At 39.7% G+C, this 21,262-nt stretch overlaps 1 protein-coding gene across 1 annotated transcript in view; it reads right to left on the bottom strand.

Annotated features, from left to right (window-relative positions):
- ARHGAP10 (Rho GTPase activating protein 10) overlaps positions 1–21,262 on the bottom strand; it is a 314,093-nt gene that overhangs the window by 179,434 nt on the left and 113,397 nt on the right. The window contains exons 6-10 of the mRNA XM_032412959.1: positions 17,768–17,878; positions 15,613–15,717; positions 5,710–5,839; positions 4,000–4,106; positions 1,364–1,458 (exon numbers count right to left, since the gene is read on the bottom strand). Of these exons, the coding sequence (XP_032268850.1) occupies positions 1,364–1,458; positions 4,000–4,106; positions 5,710–5,839; positions 15,613–15,717; positions 17,768–17,878 (548 nt within the window). The remainder of the gene's footprint in view (positions 1–1,363; positions 1,459–3,999; positions 4,107–5,709; positions 5,840–15,612; positions 15,718–17,767; positions 17,879–21,262) is intronic.

The raw sequence follows: 21,262 nt of genomic DNA, 5'->3' as shown, positions 1-21,262 counted from the left end.
TATTTAGGGAATGTCACAATTACACGGTAACACTCAGGCTTACGGTGTAGTGGGTGAGAGGCAGAACGGGCTTTAGAGGTGGAATGCAGGTGTTCAAATGTCAGCCCTTCCACTTACAACTCCATGCCCTTGGGAGAATCACCTAAGCTCTCTATGGCCCAGATTCCCATCATAAAATGGGAAGGATGATACCTGCCTAATAGGGCTACGGTGAGGATTCAATGAGAGAAAGCACAGAAGAATTTAGAGTACTTAGCGCTAACTCAGTAAATGCCTACTATGGGTAGATGCCCACAGATGCTCCAGTTGTACTACACAGCCTGAATCTCTTCTTAAAGTCTCTGAATTAGTCCTTACTGGACTGAAACTGAACCTCTTCCACAATGACATTCTCTTTCATTTTTTTTTCAGTCTTGGCAAAAATGCGTGTTAAACTACCTTTCTCATGGTAATGCCAAATTTATCATGGCACCTAGTGGCACACTTTTATGTATGTGGTCTTCAGTTAATTTACTGGAAAGGAAAGCATAGCTCCTTCCTCTCTGCATCCACCCCACAGACTCGGTTCCATCATCTGAGGGAAGAGGTAGCATTAATTATTTTTGTATTCATGGATCCCAACCCGAAATGAACTTTTGTTACAGAAATCTCATCTTGTAAACTTTTGTTATACAACTATGAAATAGCCTTATCTAAAGACCAGTGTTGCCAAGACCAGGACTGGCAAGGAACCACCATACTGTCAGACATTATGAAAGAAATATTCTATGAATACCAAGATTTTCCTCAGTACGACAGGAGGATACAGAAATAAATTCCAGAGAAGTAGTAATATTATCGGAGGAATGTTTTTCTTTTTTTACTTCCTCCTCTCTGGCAAAGATTCTTTCATAATAACTGAAAGTCATACAACAAGGGAAAAGATAAGCAGTCTTTAAATAAACAGTTTGCCTATGAGCCTCCATCACATACAGAATACACACACCGAAAATTCCCACACACGAAAATGAATATTGTTCTGTATTAACAACCCACCAACTCTTGTCAGCTTTGTCACCTACTGCTTCACTTTCATTCATTATTCTTTCAGTGCCACAATTAGGCTTGGATCAACAATGAAATGCTCCAAGGTAATTTTTAATTACTATTTAGAAGGACTTTGAACTCCAGCCAAGATCAAGCTATCACTCCATAGCCAAACACAGAGACAAAGACTAAACAGGTCAAAATGAATACAAAGCCTGGAAATGTAACAAAGTAACATTCTTTCAGGCCAAGGAAATCTCAGTTTCAATTAACCTCCATTTTTTAAATCATCTTTTATAGGACTCTTTCATTAAGTGCAAGAATTCTAATAACTTACCGGTCAGCAGCTTCTACATCAAAACAAAATCTTCTGTCAATGGAGTCAGTATGCCTCTTGGTACATTCTTTCAAAAAGAACACCTCTCCATCCCCCTGAAAATAATCATTTTAAACATACTCAAAAACTACAATATAAACATAGACACACTAAAGAGCCCTATATTGGGGAGGAGGGTACCCCAAGGTTCAAGATTTTAAGTCCCTTTATCCTATTCTCTTTCAAACAAGTTTGTTTAAACACTATCTATAATCTTTTTAAGATTTTATTTATTTATTTGAGAGAGAGAGAGAGTGAGTGAGCACGAGCAGGGCAGAGGAAGAGGGAGAAGCAGACTCCCTACTGAGCAGGGACCCCGACATGGGGCTTGATCCCAGGACCCGGAGATCATGACCTGAGCCAAAGGCAGACGCTTAACTGACTGATTAACCGATTATAAATAGGCATCCCTATTTATAATCTTAATCATTTTTGTCATCCTCTTTTCCTTAGGTTTTCTAGATCTTGCTTCGATTACAGTAACACTAAACCAGACCTCGTGAGCACTGGTTTTAAAAGGCAGACTAACAACATAGTTTCCACAAGCCAGAATATTTGCTATTCTCTTACTGCACTTTTTAAAGGAATAATTTGTTTTTAATTCATACTATGTTACACCATATAAAATAGGCAATGTGTGACCTCTTTCTTTAAAAAAAAAATATTTTATTTATTTATTTGACAGACACAAACACAGTGAGAGAGGGAACACAAGCAAGAGGAGTGGGAGAGGAAGAAGCAGGACTCTCGCAGAGCAGGGAGCCCGATGTGGGGCGTGATCCCAGGACCCTGGGACCATGACCTGAGCCGAAGGCAGACGCTTAAAGACTGAGCCACCCAGGCGTACCAATATGTGACCATTTTTGACCTATAAAAATTTCAATTCCATATGAAAATACCTAAAAAGTATCATATTGGAAGGCCCTAGAGCAACTGCTGTGATCATAGAAAGCTAGAGCCACTCAATCAACGTGGGTTTTGTTTCCGGAGTGGATCACCCTGAATTCATATTTACTTAATTTGTTTTAATATGGTACTATTTTACCTCACTAAACCATCCAAGGGAGGTAGAAGCAATGCAGGAACACAGGTTCTGAGTAAAGAACTAGAAAACCTCTGAGTACCTACTTCTAGAACATTCTTACATTTTCTAAAATAGGAGAATCTCCACGTAATATTAAACATTCAAATATGCCAATATTCAAATTGTCACAGTCATTATATTCCGAAGTGTATTTTTTATTATGTGGTCATTAAACAGAGAGACATCACTAAGCAGACATGTCTTAGCATTTGAATTAGTCCTGACAGGAATCTCAAACCCAAACCTCATGCTCAATCTTAATCCCATCAGCCTTTACAAGTGATTTCCTCACTTCCTCCTCTTCTCCATGGCCCTGATTTTCCATGTCTATTTCATTATTACAAAACTATGTCTGTATTATAAGCTGCTTTATAAATATTTTTCAGGAAGATGCAAAGTATATGTAAATAGAAGTGAACTTGGGTCAATTCTGTATTCACCTAAGCAAAATCATACCCAGCAAGCAATGACTTACCCTTTTTTTTTAATGCGTTACCAATTATGTTCAATATTGGTGGAAGAGCTTTGCCTCCAGACTATCGATTATTGCTATGAGCAATATTTGGGTTTCTATTTAAAACCCAAATAACAATCATCTTTCCTACACAGACAATTCCTGAGGTCCTCTTGCTATCACATGTTGTTTTGCTATTTATTTCTGTGGGAGGAGTAGTTAACTGGGAACTGCTTAAGTGAGAACTTTGTAAGTCTAAATGGAAAACAATAAAATTCATTACAGACTATCTACCGTAGAACGTTTTCAGGCTGTGAATACATGTGTGCATATCAGATCTTTGTAAATACTGACCTGACAGAACACTGAGTTGTGAAAGCTCGTTTTAAGTGTTCACTTTATCCTTCAAGAACAGTGACATAAAAAGGATTCTAGTCCTGACCATAAAAACCCATACATACAATTCAAAAACCACAAGAATTGTTGTTTACTGGCCTACTTTATTTAGAAACAAAAGAAAACAAAGATTTTAATCCTAAAACCAAAATATAATGTATTTATCATTAGAGAATATAAACACCATTAAAATGTCAGCCTTGCGGGGGCGCCTGGGTGGCTTAGTTGTTAAGTGTCTGCCTTCGGCTCAGGTCATGATCCCAGGGTCCTGGGATCGAGCCCCACATCGGGCTCCCTGCTCCGCGGGAAGCCTGCTTCTCCCTCTCCCACTTCCCCTGCTTGTGTTCCCTCTCTCTCTGTCTCTCTCTCTGTCAAATAAATAAATAAAAATCTTAAAAAAAAAAAAAAAAGTCAGCCTCGGGCACCTGGGTGGTTCAGTCGATTAAGCGTCTGCCTTTGGCTCAGGTCATGATCCCAGGGTCCTGGGACTGAGTCCCATGTCGGGCTCCCTGCCAAAGGGAGAGTCTGCTTCTCCCTCTGTCCCCTCCCTGCTCGTGCTGTCTCTCTCTCTCAAGTAAATAAATAAAATCAATAAATCAATAAAATGTCAGCCTCAAAAACTACCTCTCACATAGAATACGTAATATATAATCAAATACTTACAAGTTTTCCCCCAGATCTGTGCTCAAATGGGATTATGTTGAACTTCTTGGCTGCTTTCCGATACATGCAGTAGTGTTTGACCCAACTGGAACCAAACGGAGCGGGCCCTTCAACAAGAAATAGAACTTTACATTTTTCCTCATAAATAAGCAGATATGCAGAGTTTCAAACATATTACTAAATAGGAAAAACCCAATAAGCAGCAACTAATACAGCTCAAGGAAACCAACCAGCAACACTGTTGATTCCAATTAAAAAAAAAAGTAGGGAAAATAAGAAGGCTCAGAGAGATCATTTGAGAGAAGATTCAATACTTTTCAGCAACAAAGCAATGAGTTGAAGACATAATAGTAGTACCATACACTTCATAGGGTTTTTTAATGGATTAAATGAGACAAGGTGTATAAGAAGCTTAGCACAGTGTCTCGCATGCAGTTAACAAGAGGAGACTTTTGCCACTACTGTTTTTTGTTCTGTTTTTCCAACTAGTCTCAGCCCAATTCCTCTCAAAGACAGTAAGCTGAGCAACAGTTATGAATCTAAAAATTAAAGTTTCCTGTGATTTTCACTTGGGCATATAATACAAAAATTCTATCCTTCCAATGTCTCTACCCTGCATGTTAATTTAGTTATTTCAAATTCAATGAACAAAGTGAGATTAAAAAGCTAAAGCATCAGGAAAATTTAAAGTTCTGCTTGCCATGTAACTCCTCTTCGTGAGACATGAAGACTGTGGTAGCCCAGACTGAATAAGGACAAATGGCAAAAGAACCCCTCTGCTGACCACATATGCATTAACTTGACTTGGAAGCACAGATATCCCATAGCTCTTCCACGAGTACCCGCTCCTACTCAAGTGGTCAGTTGGAAAGTCCTGTAAATCAGCCACACTAATGAAAATTGTGAAGTGTGCTGATGACAGTCAAGGGTGGGAAGGCAGGAGAACAGCAAATAGAGAAACATTTTCACATTCTCTTCCTTTCTACTAAATAGTACTCAGGTTCTATAGCTGAGGAAGTAAAGTTTAAGAGCTGAACAGTTAAAAATACGACCAAACTGTCAAAAAGTCCAAAAGAATTTTTAGGGGCCTTCACTTTCAAAATAAGGACACTCTATGCACCGCATATTCACTGAGAGCAACAATACTAAAAATTCTGTAAGTTAGAATGCCATCTAGGAGTCTTTTTTATAGCCATCTGCAATCACCCTGACAATTTTAGCAAGAACAAACGATCTCAGATTGGTGTGGAAAGAACTGATGTGAAGGAATAGGAGGAATATGTCCCTGTTGACTTTAACATGGAGAAGGAGGGCTGTGGGAGGGGGAGGGTGTGCATATGTATATGAATGTGCATATGTGTGTGCGTAGGTGATGAGGACGGCGAGGGATGAAGGGAAAGGAGGAAAAATACCTCGGCTCACTTTCAGCCTTACACCAACTTCTGGCATCCTTATAAGCAAGTTTTAGCAAAGTGTGATGCAGAATTCCGGGATGCATCTGAAAAGTGGGGTGCCCCTTGAGTTCCTAATTTCACTGTCCCCTCACTAGAGCAGGAAAGTGTTTTCCCCCATAATACAAAATACTACCTTCTAGGACAGGACAGGGCAAAGGCAGTGGTAGCAATAATTATTCCAAAAATAGAGTAATTACAGTAAGAGTTTTAAAATAATTTTTCATTAGTCATTCATCACTGCTGGAGGTCTTCTTACTTTTTTCCTGTACATATAAGTAGCCTTCGGCTGTGAATTGACTTGCTCGTTTGTGGTCCTTGGGATTCTGTCTGATTTTGTTCATAAGCTCTTCCACTTCTGACCTTGTTCCTTCAAAACGATTCCGTGTCTGAAACAGATAAAAAACACATGTAAGTTTTAAGTCCTCATATGAGCTCTTTCATGTACATTTTTAAGTTTCTGGATAACTATAATTAAATTTGTAGGATTTTTCTATAAACTCGAAATATACCCACCCTTTCCAGTGTGTCTCTTTGTTAAGATTAGTGTTCAAAGGAAAAAATTAGTGGTAGAATAGCTAATAGAGGAGTCTAAGCTAAGGTAACTGGAAGTTATTTACTTTCGAAGCTTTCAAACACCAAGAATGCTTGTGATATTCAACATAAGAATTCATACCTCCACATCTCACAATATTACTAAATCTTAGATTTAAAAAAAAAAAGTAGGTCATAAAATATTTGGGAAGTCTCTCCTTTGCACAATCAACCTGACTCACCATTATTATACCAGCAGTATTAGGTACTCAGAACCCAAAAAAACTTAATTCTTCTCTGCCAACTAATAAATATGAGGTCATTTTTTGCAGGTCACGGCAATTGCACTTGAAATGACATTTCTTCTCAGATTGGGGGGGTGGGGAAGAATCCCATGTACAAATAATGTCTTTGATAATGTGACAAATCACATTTCTGAAACCCAGTAGACTTGGTATGCCAATATCTCTGTCAAATGGACACACTGGAAACGTATATGCAAGGTGAAGTGACGAAATTACCAAGGCAAGCATGATGAGTCAGCACCACCAAGTTTCTGGGCATTTCTTTTATCCACACTCTAAAATAATTGTATTAACACCAAAAAACTGCTGATGTGAAATTGTGAAAAAGCGGAGATTAAAAAAAATTTTATTGAAATCCCTCCCCTCTCCTCCCTACAATGAAAGGGGTTACCAAGGGTCCTAGAACAGAAAAATGGTAGAATGGTACACATTTTTTAGGGGAATGGAGTCTGATAAATGTGGATTGCAAAGGGGAAAACTTATCTGCAGAAACTTATTTTGAACACAAGCTGAGAGTTAAAAAAAAAAAAAAAATGTATGTACTAGAACAAAATGCAGGATTGCAAGGAGGGTGGGACTCATTTGTTAATGCCAGTCTCCTCTTGCCTCCCTGTTTCTCATGCCTCCAGGATTTCTTGTCCTCATTTTAATACTAATTATACACCGATTTTATTTATTTGCCTCTTTGTCACTTTACTTAGATTCCTCCCAACCCTCACTTCTTTCTGAACGTGTGGTGTGTGTGTGTGTATAATATTTATACATATAAATACTTCAGAGATATTACGGGTTCAGTTCCAGGCCACTGCAATAAAGTGAATATTGCAATTAAGCAAGTCAAATGAATTTTGGGGTTTCCTAGTGTATATAAAAGTTATGTTTACACTATACTGTAGTCTATTAAGTGCACAATAGAATTATGTCTTAAAAATGTACATACCTTAAGTAAAAAATACTATATTGCTAAAAAAAAAAAAAAAAAAAAGTGCTAACCATCATCCGAGCTTTCGGTCATAATCATTTTGCTGGTGGGGGGTCTGGCCTCAGTGTTGATCAGGCTACTGACTGACCAGGGTAGCGGCTGCTGAAGGCTGGGGCGGCTGGCGCAACGTCTTGAAATAAGACAACAATGATATTTGGTAGCATTTTACCAACAACAGAACTTCTTTCCAAGTTGGACTCAACCCTCTCAAACCCTGCTGCTGTTTTATCAACTAAATTTATGGAAGGTTCTAACTTCTTTGTTGTCATTTTAACCAATCTTCATAGCATCTTCACCAGGAGTAGCTTCCATCTCAAGAAACCATTTTCTTTGCTCATGCATAAAAAGCAACTCATCTGTTCAAGATTTACCATGAGATGGCAGCAATTCAGTCCCAGCTTCAGGCTCCACTTCTAATTCTGGTTCTCTTGCTATTCCCACCACATCTGCGGTGACTTCTTCCACTGAAGTCTTGAACCCCTCAAAGTCATCCTTGAGAGTTGAAATCAGTTTTTTCCAATCTCCTACTTATGTTGATATTTTGACCTCTTCCCGTGAATCACGAATGTTCTTAGTGGCATCTAGCTCTCAACAGAGGGCTTAAAATACTCTGTAAATCATGCTGTTATAATAGATGTGCTGTCATCCAGACTTTGGTGTTCCATTCATAGAGCACAGGTAGAGTTAGTCTAATTCTTAAGGGCCCTACAATTTTCAGAATGGTAAATGAGCATTTGCTTCAACTTAAAGTCACCAGCTGCATTAGCCTCTAACAAGAGAGTCAGCCTGTCCCTTGAAGCTTTGAAGCCAAACATTATCTACACTGAAAATCTGCTGTGTAGTGAGGCCACCCTCATGAATTATCTTAGCTGGACCTTCTGGATCACTTGCTGCAGCTTCTCCATCAGTATGTGCTACTTTACCTTGCACTCTTCTATTATGGAGACAGCTTCTTCCTTAAAACCTCATGAACCAACCTCTGCCAGCTTCTGACTTTTCTTCTGGAGCTTCCTCACCTCTCTCAGCCTTCATAGAACCGAAGAGAGTTATGCCCTTGCTCTGGATTAGGCTTTGGCTTAAGGGAATGTTGTGGCTGGTTTGATCTTCTATCCAGACCACTCCAACTCTCTCCGTATCAGCAATAAGGCTGTTTCGCTTTCCTGGCATTCATGTGTTCACTGGAGTAGCACCTTTAAATTCCTTCAAGAACTTTTCCTTTGCACTCACAACTTGGCTGTTTGGTGCAAAAGGCCTAGGTTTCAGCCTATCTGGGCTCTCGACATGTCTTCCTCACTAAGCTTAATCATTTCTAGCTTTTGATTTAATGTGTGACTCTTCCTTTTACTTGAATACTTAAAGGCCAATGTAGGGTTAATCACTGGCCAAACCTCAGCATTGCTGTGTCTCAGAGAATAGGGAGGCCTGAGCAGCGGGAGAGAGACGGGGGTGCGGGACAGCTGGTCAGTGAAGCAGTCAGAACCACACAACTTTCATCGATTGCGTTCACTATCTTATAGGGGCACAGTCTGTGGCGCCCCACAACAATTTTGACAGTAACATCAAAGACCACGGATCATGATCACAAATGTAAAAGTGAAAAAGCTTGAAATATCACGAGAACACCAAAATGTGAGACAGAGACACGAGGTAAGCAACTGCTACTGTAAAAATACCAACAGACTTGTGTGACAAAGATTGCCGTAAACCTTCAATCTGTAAAGAACACAGTACCTGTGAAGCTTAAAAAAGCAGAGCAGGACAGAGCAAGGCATGCCTATACACACACACGCACAGATGCGTGCATGCCGTGTGTGCACAGATGCCGGACACACACAGCACACACACAGATACTCCTGTTAATCTCATGAATTGCACCCAATACTCTCATTATTTATATTAATACTCAAATTGTCCTGGGACTGGACCAGCAGGGGCCCCTTGTAGCTGAATCTTGTATCTTTTGACGCACCCCCTTAATTGAGTAATCCCTTACTTTCTGGTCCCAAAAGGAGTCCTGGGTTCATCTTATACTTTCTCTGTCCCAGTCCTAGAAGCAATGATTTCCCCCTACCCCCAGAAGCCCTTGTTCCTTTTAGTGGAGTGTAGTAGTTAGAAACCAAAATCTGAGCACAGTGTGTCACAGTTAAAGGGGTGTCACTGCTTCTGGGTGTTCCTGGCAGACAGAAAAACTACATGGATGTATATATATACATACACAAAGATAGGTTGTTTGTTTGTTTTTTACACACATATACTTCTATATCTCTCTATATTGAAAAACCCATATGTTCATACAAGTAAATATAATCCCAATCCAATACTCCAGTTGCTTTCTAGCCTATCCCTTCCCAATTTTGAATATTTGAGAGAGAGCGCACATGCACAAGCACACGCAAGCAGGGGGAGGGGCAGAGGAAGAGGAAGAGAGAGAGACTCTCAAGCACACTCCCTGCTCAGCGGGGAGCCCAACATGGGGCTCAATCTCATGACCCTGAGATCATGACCTGAGCCAAAATCAATAGTCAGTAGCCTAACCGACTGAGCCACCCAGGCACCCCTCCCTACCCCATTTTGTACATTTCTTTTCAGAGAGTGAGAAATCTAGCTCCCATATTCTCAATCTATTTACTTATTTGTTCAATTAATACATCTGCTCAATGTAACCAATCTCCCAAATACACCAGCCACCTCTTCTTCAGGCTGCCTCTACACCCTTCCCACCCCCACCATCACCATCACCCCCACTTTCCCTGCTGCAGACCCCTCAATGGAGTACCACCTGCCCTTACTGTCCTACTTCCTCAGATGTGTAGGACTCTGCACTGGGAAGGGAGGGGAAGGATTTTACCATTTTAAGTAAATTATGAATAGGATTGAAAATTACATTTTTAAATTTTTTTATAAAGATTTTATTTATTTGAGAGAGAGAGCATCGGGGGGTGGGTCAGAGGGAGAAGCAGGCTCCCCACTGAGCAGGGAGCCCGATGTGGGGCTCTATCCCAGGACCCCGGGATCATGACCTGAGCTGAAGGCAGACACCCAGGAGCCCCAACATTTTTTTAAAGTTGAACATAAATAATAGAATGGCTAGAGCCTCACAATCGCCAATTCTAAATTCCAGGTGTATATTATCATCAAATAATTATGTTAGACTGGAAATGATACAGTAAGTGACCATTAGAGTGTTTACACTGTGGTTGGCACTACTGAAAACACTTTTTGGGGCTTTAATCCTCAAAATAACCTCTGAGATAGTCTGGTGCTGTCCATTATCAGTAAAAAGGAAAAGGAAAAGGAAATTCCTTTCCTTGCATGCTTTCTTAAATAAATCTCCAAATAAACCAGTCTTAAATTAAGCCTTATAAATTAAATATGTTATTACATCACCTCTTTGGGAGGAGGAGGATTCAATTTGGGGACTAAGCTGGAATTCAGACACATTTGAGTATGTCTAGAAACCCGGCGGGTCAGGCTTAGCATAGGCTCACTCCCATAGTAAGGGAAAAAGGAAGACGAGAGAGAGAAGGAGCTTTTCACAGTGCTATATCCAGAAATAAAGCTTTCAAGGCAGAGAGAAAAGGCTAATTCCAAGTACAGATAGCCATTTTAAGTTTTCCCATCCTGGCCCCATGACCTCATTCAGAGAGGAATGGAAGGCAAAGTATAATTAAAAATATGAAAAGGTTTCATGAAACAGCTCTAAAACATGAGGGTGGGCCCCATGCAGCCCTGCTTTAGTAACCTTGCAAAATAATGTAACAGAAAAGGGATAAGGCCCTATACACACACACACACACACACACACACACACATCCCCTCACTGTAATCCCCATATTGCTCCTCAAACGCCCCAGGCAGAGGGAGGTGGCAGAAAGAGGAACATCAGGCAACAGACCCCAAGTGAATAGGTGATAGAGTCTAAGTCCCATATAAGACACCTTCCACGGGGATGAGGGAAACACAGTTTAGAACTGGTGACAGGTGGGGGCGCCTGGGTGGCTCAGTCGGTTAAGCATGTCTGCCTTCACCTCAGGTCATGATCCCAGGGTCCTGGGATCGAGTCCCACATCGGGCTCCCTGCTCTGCGGAGAGCCTGCTTCTCCCTCTGACCCTCCCCTGCATGCTCTCTCTCTCTCTCTCTCTGTCAAATAAATAAATAAAATCTTTAAAAAAAAAAAAAAGAACTGGTGACAGGTGGAGGTGAGCGGAGATTCACCATCAGGGCCTAAATCTGAGTTCCTACAATTAAAAGGACTCCCGTGTTACCCACAAGTTGCTAAGGTCTGGGCAAGCAGATGGCCATATCAAGACGTTCCCCAGCTCCTATATGTACGGACCCCAGATACACCATGAGTGACCCATTTGTATCCCAGCACAGAATCTGAAGCCAACCACCATGGTCCCTTGGAGGGACTCTGCCCAAGTTCCAGTGCTGGAGCCGACCTGAAAGCAATAGGACAGCAGGAAGTTACTGTCCTCAGTGTCCTCATCTGTAAACTAGGAATAACAAAATCTCTATCACAGGACTTCTAGGAAGATGAAATGTGCATATTCCAAATAAAGCACATGGGGAGTAGCTGGTACATGATAACAAAATAAATATAGATGACATTACTACTATGGCTACTATTACAATGAAGTCACCCAAAAGTCACAATTATTCCCTGTCAAAGGATAAAGGAAAATCTTCAATATCAAACTAACAGCTTATTGTTTTAAATCTGATTGCAAGAGAAAGTATATTTTTAAAAAAATTTTTCAGAATATAAAAACAAATCCACAACATTATAAAACAGAAAGAAGGAAGGGGCACAAACAGTCCTGTCTTGGGGGCAGAAAGAAAAGGTTTAAAAGCAATTAAAAGTGACCATAAGCCAATCCCTCAGAAATAAGCACTTTTGTATTTTTACACAATCACTTCCAATCCCTTTTTTTAAAAAAACATGGTTTATTGTTTTAGTGTTCTACTTTTCTCACAACACTGTAAGAAAAATATTTGGGCATATTCTTAAAATCTTAACTATTCTTAGGATCTTCTGGGGATTCTTCATGAATTCTAAGATTTCTCACATTACATTTCCTTCTAGGAAGAATTCTATTCTAGTTTCTCTTTCCCCACATTCCTCTGGGGATAAAGATAACAAAAGTTTAAATTTAGTTTTTTAAAATATACTTCAATTTTGATGCAATTTATATTTTTCTTGAAAATCTATTTTCTAAAAGCCATCTTGCTCTGTTTTGCTTTCCATGTATTACTCTGGAATATGGAAAGTGGATGAGGAATAAATTGCTTTCAAAAAACTAAAAGAGGTGTTGCCATTTTTACAACAGAAAAGGTGAAACCAGGTGGGGAAAATAGGTTGTTTACATTTTTAAGTAACTTCTACATTTTTTCTGATTTTGTAAAACGATCCTGCTGTTTTTTTACTAAAATTCTTAAAAGTTGACCAAAATTATCCATAGCATTATAGTGCACAGATATTTAATGCTAATATTTGGTTTTATATTTTTTTAAGATTTTATTTACTTATTTGAGAGAGAGAGTGAGAGATGGAGAGAACGAGTTGGGGGAGGGGCAGAGGGAGAAGCAGGCTCCCCGCAGAGCAGGGAGCCCTATGTGGGACTCGATCCCAGCACCCTGGGATCATGACCCAAGCCAAAGGCAGATGCCCAACCAACTGAGCCACCCAGGCGCCCTATTTTAATATTTTAATATTTGCGTCTATTTCCTTAAATACATAAATAATATTTGCGTCTATTTCCTTAAATACATAAATATACATCGCATAAAAAAGAACACATAACTGGGATTTTTGTAATTGTTCTATATTGCCAGCATTTTCCCTTTATTATGCTAAAAGCTGATATCATCAGGGAATGAGAGAAATGACCAAGAAGTGAACAAACTACAGCAACACTCAGGTACAGCAGGTACCGCAGAAGGAGCGAGCGGCATGTGTTTCAAAGGTGCCGGCATTTCTGAAGGGAAAAGAATTAGCTCGGCGCAAACACGAACGGCAAAGACACCTGGATCAGGTGTTCTCAAAACTGCAGGTGAGGTGGAAAGAAGAGGCTCTGCATGAAAGAGTTGCAGGAGCAGCCTCAGAAGCAGAACAAAACGAAGAGATGAGTATTTAGAAAAGAGGTTTTAGGGCCATTTACTGATGACAATCCTTGAGTTCCAGAGGATACAGAAAAATGTTCCAGCCAACCGTTCTTTGCCCATTTCTCTATGGGAAATGACTGTTATCAAATGTGTAAGTTAACTTCTGAATGTAGTAAGGATATTAACCAAGTTATTTTGTGAACCATTTTAAGGGATAGCTTGTTTTTAGGTTTTTCTCCTAATACTTCATGACTGGGCATTGCTCATTTACACTGAAATATTTAATCTCTTGAAATCATTTTGGCGTATGTAAGGTAACTATATCCCTGTTACCACACAGACGTGTTACAAAAGTACTTCCATCCACAAGCAAGCTGTGCAGGGATCGTTTCGTGGATGTACCCCACCCCTCACCCCAGACACCGAGACACAGCCAGCTTCGTGGGCACGTAGCCTGTGCAACCACAGGGGACCTTGTGCTCAGAAGGTCACACTCTTGGTTTAATGCTCTGCTGTCACGGTCTTGAAATTCTTCATTTTTAAATAAGGGCCCTGCCTTCCCATTTTATACTGACCCCACAAATTTTGGAACCAGTTCTGCCTGAAGGTTTTCATCCAGGCCAGCCCTGTACTTGACAGATGACATCCAGGCAGAAGAGGTAAATTTCCACAGGTTATATAGCCAGTTGGTAGAGGAAAAAATCAAGAGTATAATTAATCTTCTAAACTAACTATATAGCGTTCTTTTTACAAAACTGTGTTCTGCTGTCTGCAAAAGTAATCTGAAAAAATTGCAGCAACAGTAGACTATTCTACTACCTATAGAGACAATTTTAAAATTAGAACTAATCTACACATACATATACATTTTGATATTTTTTAGAATTCTGTCACATTGTGGTCACTGATAGTGGGGGGCGTGAATGGGGGTGGTTACTCTTTTAGTTATTTAACCCAGCTCAACATCAAAATAATCTATAAATACAAATGGACACTTGAATTACCAAAAAAAAAAAAAAAGAGAGAGAGAGAGAGAGAAAGAGAGAGATTTCATTATCTAAATTCCCAAATGTAGGGAACTATACAAAAAACTTAGGAACAAAATCTACACAAAACCATTCCTCCTCAATCCCTATGATGATATCAAATTGAAAGTCAGGCAGCAAACAGCACAGAGTCCCATTCTTCATATGTCTTTCAGTATGAGCTAGAATGTGCTTGTCCTAAAACTCACTTTTTTTCTAATGAGGCCTAAAATTATACTAAACATAACCTGAAAAGAATTTCAATGAGGATACTTCCAAAAGTCAATTTAAGTGTTGAGAGGAAAAACATCCACCACCTTCTGATCAAAATCACCTATGTTATACTATTTAATACAGCTCTCTTAAATCTCTTTATCCAAGACCTCTTTGAAAGCATATATTTTCCAGGAAAATAATATAGACCAACAGCAACTGTGAACTCAATACATTAGTGAATATGCATAAACATAGGGAAGAAATTCCTCTTGAACCATAAACCTAGCTGGGACTAAAAATCAAGTAAGATACACAGGTAATAGAAATTGAGATCATTATACTGAAATGCCTTACATCTAAAGAGGAGTGAAGTTCTTTTGTTTGCTCCCTACATGAAAGACTGAAAGTTACATAACAAAGTTGATCCTTACAATTACCCCTACAAAGTGCAACATGGTGGCAGTTAACACTGCTGTAGGACATATTTTAAAAGTTACTAAGAGAATAGATCCTAAAAGTCCTCATCACAAGAAAAAAAAGTTTCTGTAACTGTATGAAGTGACAGACATTAACTAAACTTACTGTGGTAATCATTTTGCAATATATGTGTCAAGTCGATACACTGTACAACTGAAAAGTATATAGTACTGTATGTCAATTACACCTCAAACTAGAAAAAATAACAAAAATAAATTATGGGACTCCTGATTTAAAACACATATCTAGTGACTTTTCTGAAAGTAAGACAAGAAAAATTTTTAAAACAAATTCATTATCTAAAAAAAAAAAAAAAGAGCCGCCAGGTGGCAGAATTCCTGAGCCTCACCTAATTGAAGAGCAGCTTGTTACACTAACTGACCAGAAGGTGGCAACGTAGCCTCAGTTTCTCAACAACAACAGCTCAGCCTGGTTTTGGTTTAAGGCTTTTCATATAACAAAATGAAAATACCCATCTCAAACATCCTCTTATACCAGAAAGCTTTCATTTCCTTACATTCTGAATGTTGATCTGTAATTCCATTTTGTAGTGATTGAAGTCTTTGGCGAGTTCATGGCCCTGATGATAGAAAGTAAACATTCCCTGAAAAAAGGACAGCATCTAAGACAAAGGGGAAAAAAATGACATTAGCACAAACAAAAACTCAGGGGGGGGGGGGAGAATAAGAACAGCCACATATTGCCCCCCTCAACCCACTGTGATTCTACTGAAGTAAAATAATTAAAAGAAGTCACCGGAATTAACTAAATCTAACTACATATTATTTATTAATTTTATTAATTTGTCCTTTCACAAAATGGAAGGTTTGTTATTTTTCCTTAAATATCAGAGCTATTAGATAGCTTTGAGAGTACAGTGTACTGGAGAAATGGAGTTCTATATCACCCATTGTTCTTTCTAGTCAAGAGAATCTCTATCTTCATTTATAATTGAAATCTTATCACCATAAGTCAATAGAACCTATAATGAAAGTGAGATCACAGAATTAAAGAGCTTAAAAGCTCTCTCCAATGGCGTCCAGTGACTTCTCTATTTTGTCTATAAACCTTCAGTGACTGGGGCAGACAGGTAGAGACAGAGTGATAATTAAGCTCTGAGTTCTGACCTACCCTCAACCTGCCCCTCCTGAGTAAAGAGCACCTGCTTTTGCCCAACATGTGGATTTAAAATGAGTAAAAGTGATTTGGGGTAGGAATTAAGGAAATCCTGAGATTCATTTTCTTCATAATGTCACGTGGCACAATGGTTAGGAATCTGGAACTCTAATGTCAAGTGGCCAGCAAGGGTCAATCCCCAACTTCAGCTCTGTATGAGACTTTGGGTGAATTACTGAAACTTTCTGTACTTCCATTTCCTTATTTGCTTAGTGGGATCATAAAAATATCTCCTTATGGAGTTAGTGTGTGGAATAAACACATGAGCATGGTGAAGTATTAGAAGAATGACTTGAACGATGACTGAGCACCGTAAATGCTCAATAAATGCAGGTCATTATTAGTATTTCACATAAAAGAAAGGTTTATGGAGATCAATTTTTCTCTCATTGTTTAAATTTGGTTAATTCTAGGGGTGCCTGGGTGGCTCAGTTGGTTAAACGTCTGCCTTTGGCTCAGGTCATGATCCCAGGGTCCTGGGATTGAGCCCTGCATCGGGCTCCCTGCTCAGTGAGGAGCCTGCTTCCCCCTTTCCTCCCCGCTTCATGCTATCTCTCCTATCTCTGTCGCTATCTCTGTTTCTCAATTAAATCTTAAATAAATAAGATTAATTCTATTACTCTAACTAGACCATTGCGTCCATGAATGTCAATTTCAAATTAATCATTACTTTCTTATTTTTCTGTTTCTCAAAATCACACATAAAATGGATAATTGTATGGGATGTAAATTCTATCTCAGTAAAGCTTTTTTAAAAAATCACATGCAAAAACACCTACATTAAAATTAATCTTGAGAATCATGAATTTCAATGTTTCTTGGTTTTTTCACTAAAACCCACAGTACGAATTACCCTTTACATATATTCATATGTGTCCATATACATTATGTATATACAAAAATATATAAAGAACCGAAGCTATTAGAATACATCTATATAAGCACAAACACAAATCACATGTCTGTATATAGGTCTAAAGAATGGCCAGAGTAACTCACAAAATAGTTTCAAGTGCTCCACATGCTGGTTCTTAACAGGTTGCCATAAGCATTGAGTTGTGTTAGAAATAATTTGTTACCAATAATTGTTCAAAGTACCAAAACTTGGACTGGTGTGCTTGCTTCAGACCAAACTCGAGCAGAGTGAAAATTATCCATCACCACCACCACTCTCTCCCATCTTAACATTTCTTTCACAGGGCTTCTCTTTAAAGGGTGGACCTACAATAGGGTGGCAGAAATACCACCTGATTGCCGAGTCCTTAAGAACTAATATTCCCTATATGTTGCTGTGCCAATAAGGCTGAGAACCACTAATTTGTAGGTGATTCCTTGACTTCATGGTGATGGGTGTCCACTTTTATAATTTACGATGCCTTGTGCACTTCACGTGTATGCACTCTGGCCCCCAACAATGGTAAATTCCATCTAGAGAGAAAAATATTTCTATTATATCACAAAAATCTAACAGCAGAACAACCTTCTATGATACTTACAGGCTCCACAAACTCAAACTTCTTTCTTTCCTGGATTTCCTGAAGCTTACATACATATTCAAGAGACAGTTCATAAAAGTGCTGCCGGTTCTGCTCCACTTGGATATCTGCCTATGTTAAAGCAATAGAGGCTGGTTAAATCAGAGATGGTGAGGAGTGAAACACTTGATCAGAGGGTGGCCATGCCACCAGCCCTGTGCCAAATATGGCCCCCAGCCCGTTTTTCTACCTAAAGTTGTACTGGAACATAGTCACAGCTACTGGTTTATGTATCTTCCATGGCCACTTGCCCGCTGGGGCAGCCAAACTGAGTAGTTGCAACAGGGACCTTACTGTCTACAAAAACATAATTTTTACCACCTGACTCTGCAGAAAAAGTTTGCCAACCCCTGCCCTTTATGATGAGCTTGACCCCAAGGATTGAACGTCAAACAGAATGGCTCTTCATGAAAAACTCACCCCAACCCCAACTGACACCCAACGTTGAACCATACACATACATTCAAAATCACATAAACATTATTTCCATTGACAAATCCTTAAGAATGCAGTTGGCCTGGGAAATCTAGTCACCTCAGGACGCACAACTGAAGGCAGCAGGTGAGGAAGTGGCAGCTAGGGTACCATCTCAAGAATCCGGTTCTCAAATACCATATGATCCAGTAATTCCACTTCTGGGTATTAACCCAAAGGAAACAAAAACACTACTTTGAGAAGACATATGCACCCCTATGTTTACTGCAGCATTATTTACAATAGGCAAGATCTGGAAGCAGCCCAAATGTCCACTGATAGATGAATGGATAAAGATGTGGTACATATACATACAATGGAATATTACTCGGCCATAAAAAAGGAGGAGCTTTTTGGGGGAGGGGTCATTAGCAACAACACGGATGGACCTAGAGGCTGTTATGCTAAGTCAGACAGAGAAAGGCAAATACTACATGATTTCACGTATATGTAGAATCTAAACAAACAAACAAAAAAGCAAAAACAGACCCATTAAAACAGAGAACTGATGGTGGTCAGAGGGGAGCGGGTGGAGGGATGGGCAAAATGTGTGAAGGGGAGAGGAGGTATAGGCTTCTGATTATGGCATGAATAAGTCATGGGGATGAAAGGTCAGCCCAGGAATATAGTCAACAATATTGTAACAGCGTTGTATGGGGGCAGATGGGGGCTACTACACCTGTGGTGAGCACAGCATAATGTACAGGGCTGTCAAATCACTATGCTGTACCTGAAAGTAATGTAACACTGTGTGTCAACTATACTTCAATTAAAGAAAAAATAAAATAAAAGAACCTGATTCTCAAAAGGTAGGCCAGGGCTTAAAGCCCATCTACAGGTAATCATGTTCTTAGGCCCTCAAAATGTGTCGTCCTCTTGAGAGTAAACAGGCACCAGATGGTCAGGAGACTATTCCAAGGTTGGGGGGGGCGGGGGGGAGTTCCAGCTTATCTTATCTAACTAGAAGGGAACTGGGAGAGAAGCTGGGTTCCATGGAGGAACAGCAGAACAAGAACTGTCATCCTAGAAACCACTCTTAACAAGGCATCACATATTTCCTAACTTGGCCAATTTTTAAAGTATTTATCCAGACAACTCTCCAAAGCAATGGCAATAAGCACCTGGAAAGATGCTCAAAATCACTAATCATTACAGAAATATAAATACAAGATACCACCTCACACCTATCAAAAAAATAAATAATAACAAAACTAATTTAAAAAAAAAAAAAAACAGAAAACAAGTGTTGCTGAGGATGTGAAGAAATTGGAACCCTGTGCACTGTTGGTGGGAATGCAAAAAAATGTAGCTGCTATGAAAAACAGCATGGCAGGGGCGCCTGGGTGGCTCAGTCATTAAGCATCTGCCTTCGGTTCAGGTCATGATCCCAGGGTCCTGGGATCGAGCCCCGCATCAGGCTCCCTGCTCAGCGGGAAGCCTGCTTCTCCCTCTCCCACTCCCCCTGCTTGTGTTCCCTCTCTCGCTGTGTCTCTCTCTGTCAAATATATAAAATCTTTAAAAAAAAAAAAAAAGAAAGAAAGAAAGAGAAAAAAACAGCATGGCAGTTCTCAAAAAAAATTAAACACAGAATTATCACATGATACAGTAATTCCATTTCGGGGTGTATACTCCTAAAAACTGAAAACAGGGACTCAAAAAAGATTTATATAACCCTGTTCACAGCAGCATTATTTACAAAAGCTAAAAGGCGGCAGCAACCAAAGTGTCCACTGACAAACGGATAAACAAAATGTGATGTATACATAGATAGATATAGATAATATTATACAGTCTCAAAAAAGGAAGGAGATTTGGACATGTGCTATAACGTGGATGAACCTGAGAACATTATGCTAAATGGAATAAGCAAGTCACAAAGGACAAATACTGTAGGATTCCACTTTTATAAGGTACCTAGAACAAATTCATAGAGACAGAAAGCAGAAAGGCAGTTATCAGGAGCTGGGGGTAGGGAGCTGGGGAAGTAGTTTTCAATGGAAACAGTTTCAGTGTTTGGAGATGAAAAGAGCTCTCGATATGGAAGGCAGTGATGGTAGCACAAGAATGCGAATGTGCTATACGTGGAATAAAGCAGAAAGCTTCTAAACCCCTCGGAATGTCCTGAGTGATGGGAGTATCTTTTATATCTGTATAAAGAGCCCCTCTGGAGCACACCTGAGTTTATGCTACTGAGGTGACTTAGGGTGGGGCTTCTACAGAGCACCAGAAAGACTAAGTGATTAGAGGGCTGGACCTTTCAGTCCTGCCCACTGACATCTGGCAGTGGGTAGAGGGAGGGGCACCACAGACTGAGCTCTGTAAAAACTCTGGAACGTCCCCGTGGGTGGACGCACGCGAGAGCCTGGAGAGTGACACACCCCAGTTCCACGGGGACAGAAGTTCTAGGCTTGGGACCCTTCCAGACCCCACCCTATGTGGCTATTCATCTCTATCTTTTATATTATCCTCTACGATAAATTAGTAAATATAAGTAAGTGTTTTATCTCAGTTCTGTGAGCCACTCTTAGCAAATGAATCAAACTGGAGGAGGGGAAGGTGGGAACGTCTAATTTATAGCCAGTAGGTCAGAAGCCAGTAATGATTTGCATCTGGTATCTGAAGAAGGGACCGTCTTATGGGACGGAGCCCTTAACCTGTTGGGACTGATGCGGTCTCCAGGTAGACTGTGAGAATTGAGTTAATTGCTGGGTGGTATGGGAAAACACACATTCAAACTCTACTTTTTACCATACCAAGCAAAAGTGACTTTTTAAACAAACTTCTATTTGATCATCATCTCATTTCTGGCCATTCCTGCCATAAATATGTATCATGAGAATAGACCATTCTCAGGCAAAGTTATTCAAAAGATCTACTTCCCTGGTCATATGTACTGAAATATAATCATTTGACTACTCAAAAAACAAAAATATACTTCAAAAATTAACAGAAATAGATTTTTCTCAAATGTCTGATACTTGT

The sequence above is a fragment of the Phoca vitulina genome, unplaced genomic scaffold, assembly GCF_004348235.1.
Source record: "Phoca vitulina isolate PV1807 unplaced genomic scaffold, GSC_HSeal_1.0 scaffold14, whole genome shotgun sequence".
In the NCBI taxonomy this organism is placed as follows: domain Eukaryota; kingdom Metazoa; phylum Chordata; class Mammalia; order Carnivora; family Phocidae; genus Phoca; species Phoca vitulina.
This window is presented reverse-complemented; position numbering and strand designations above follow the sequence as displayed.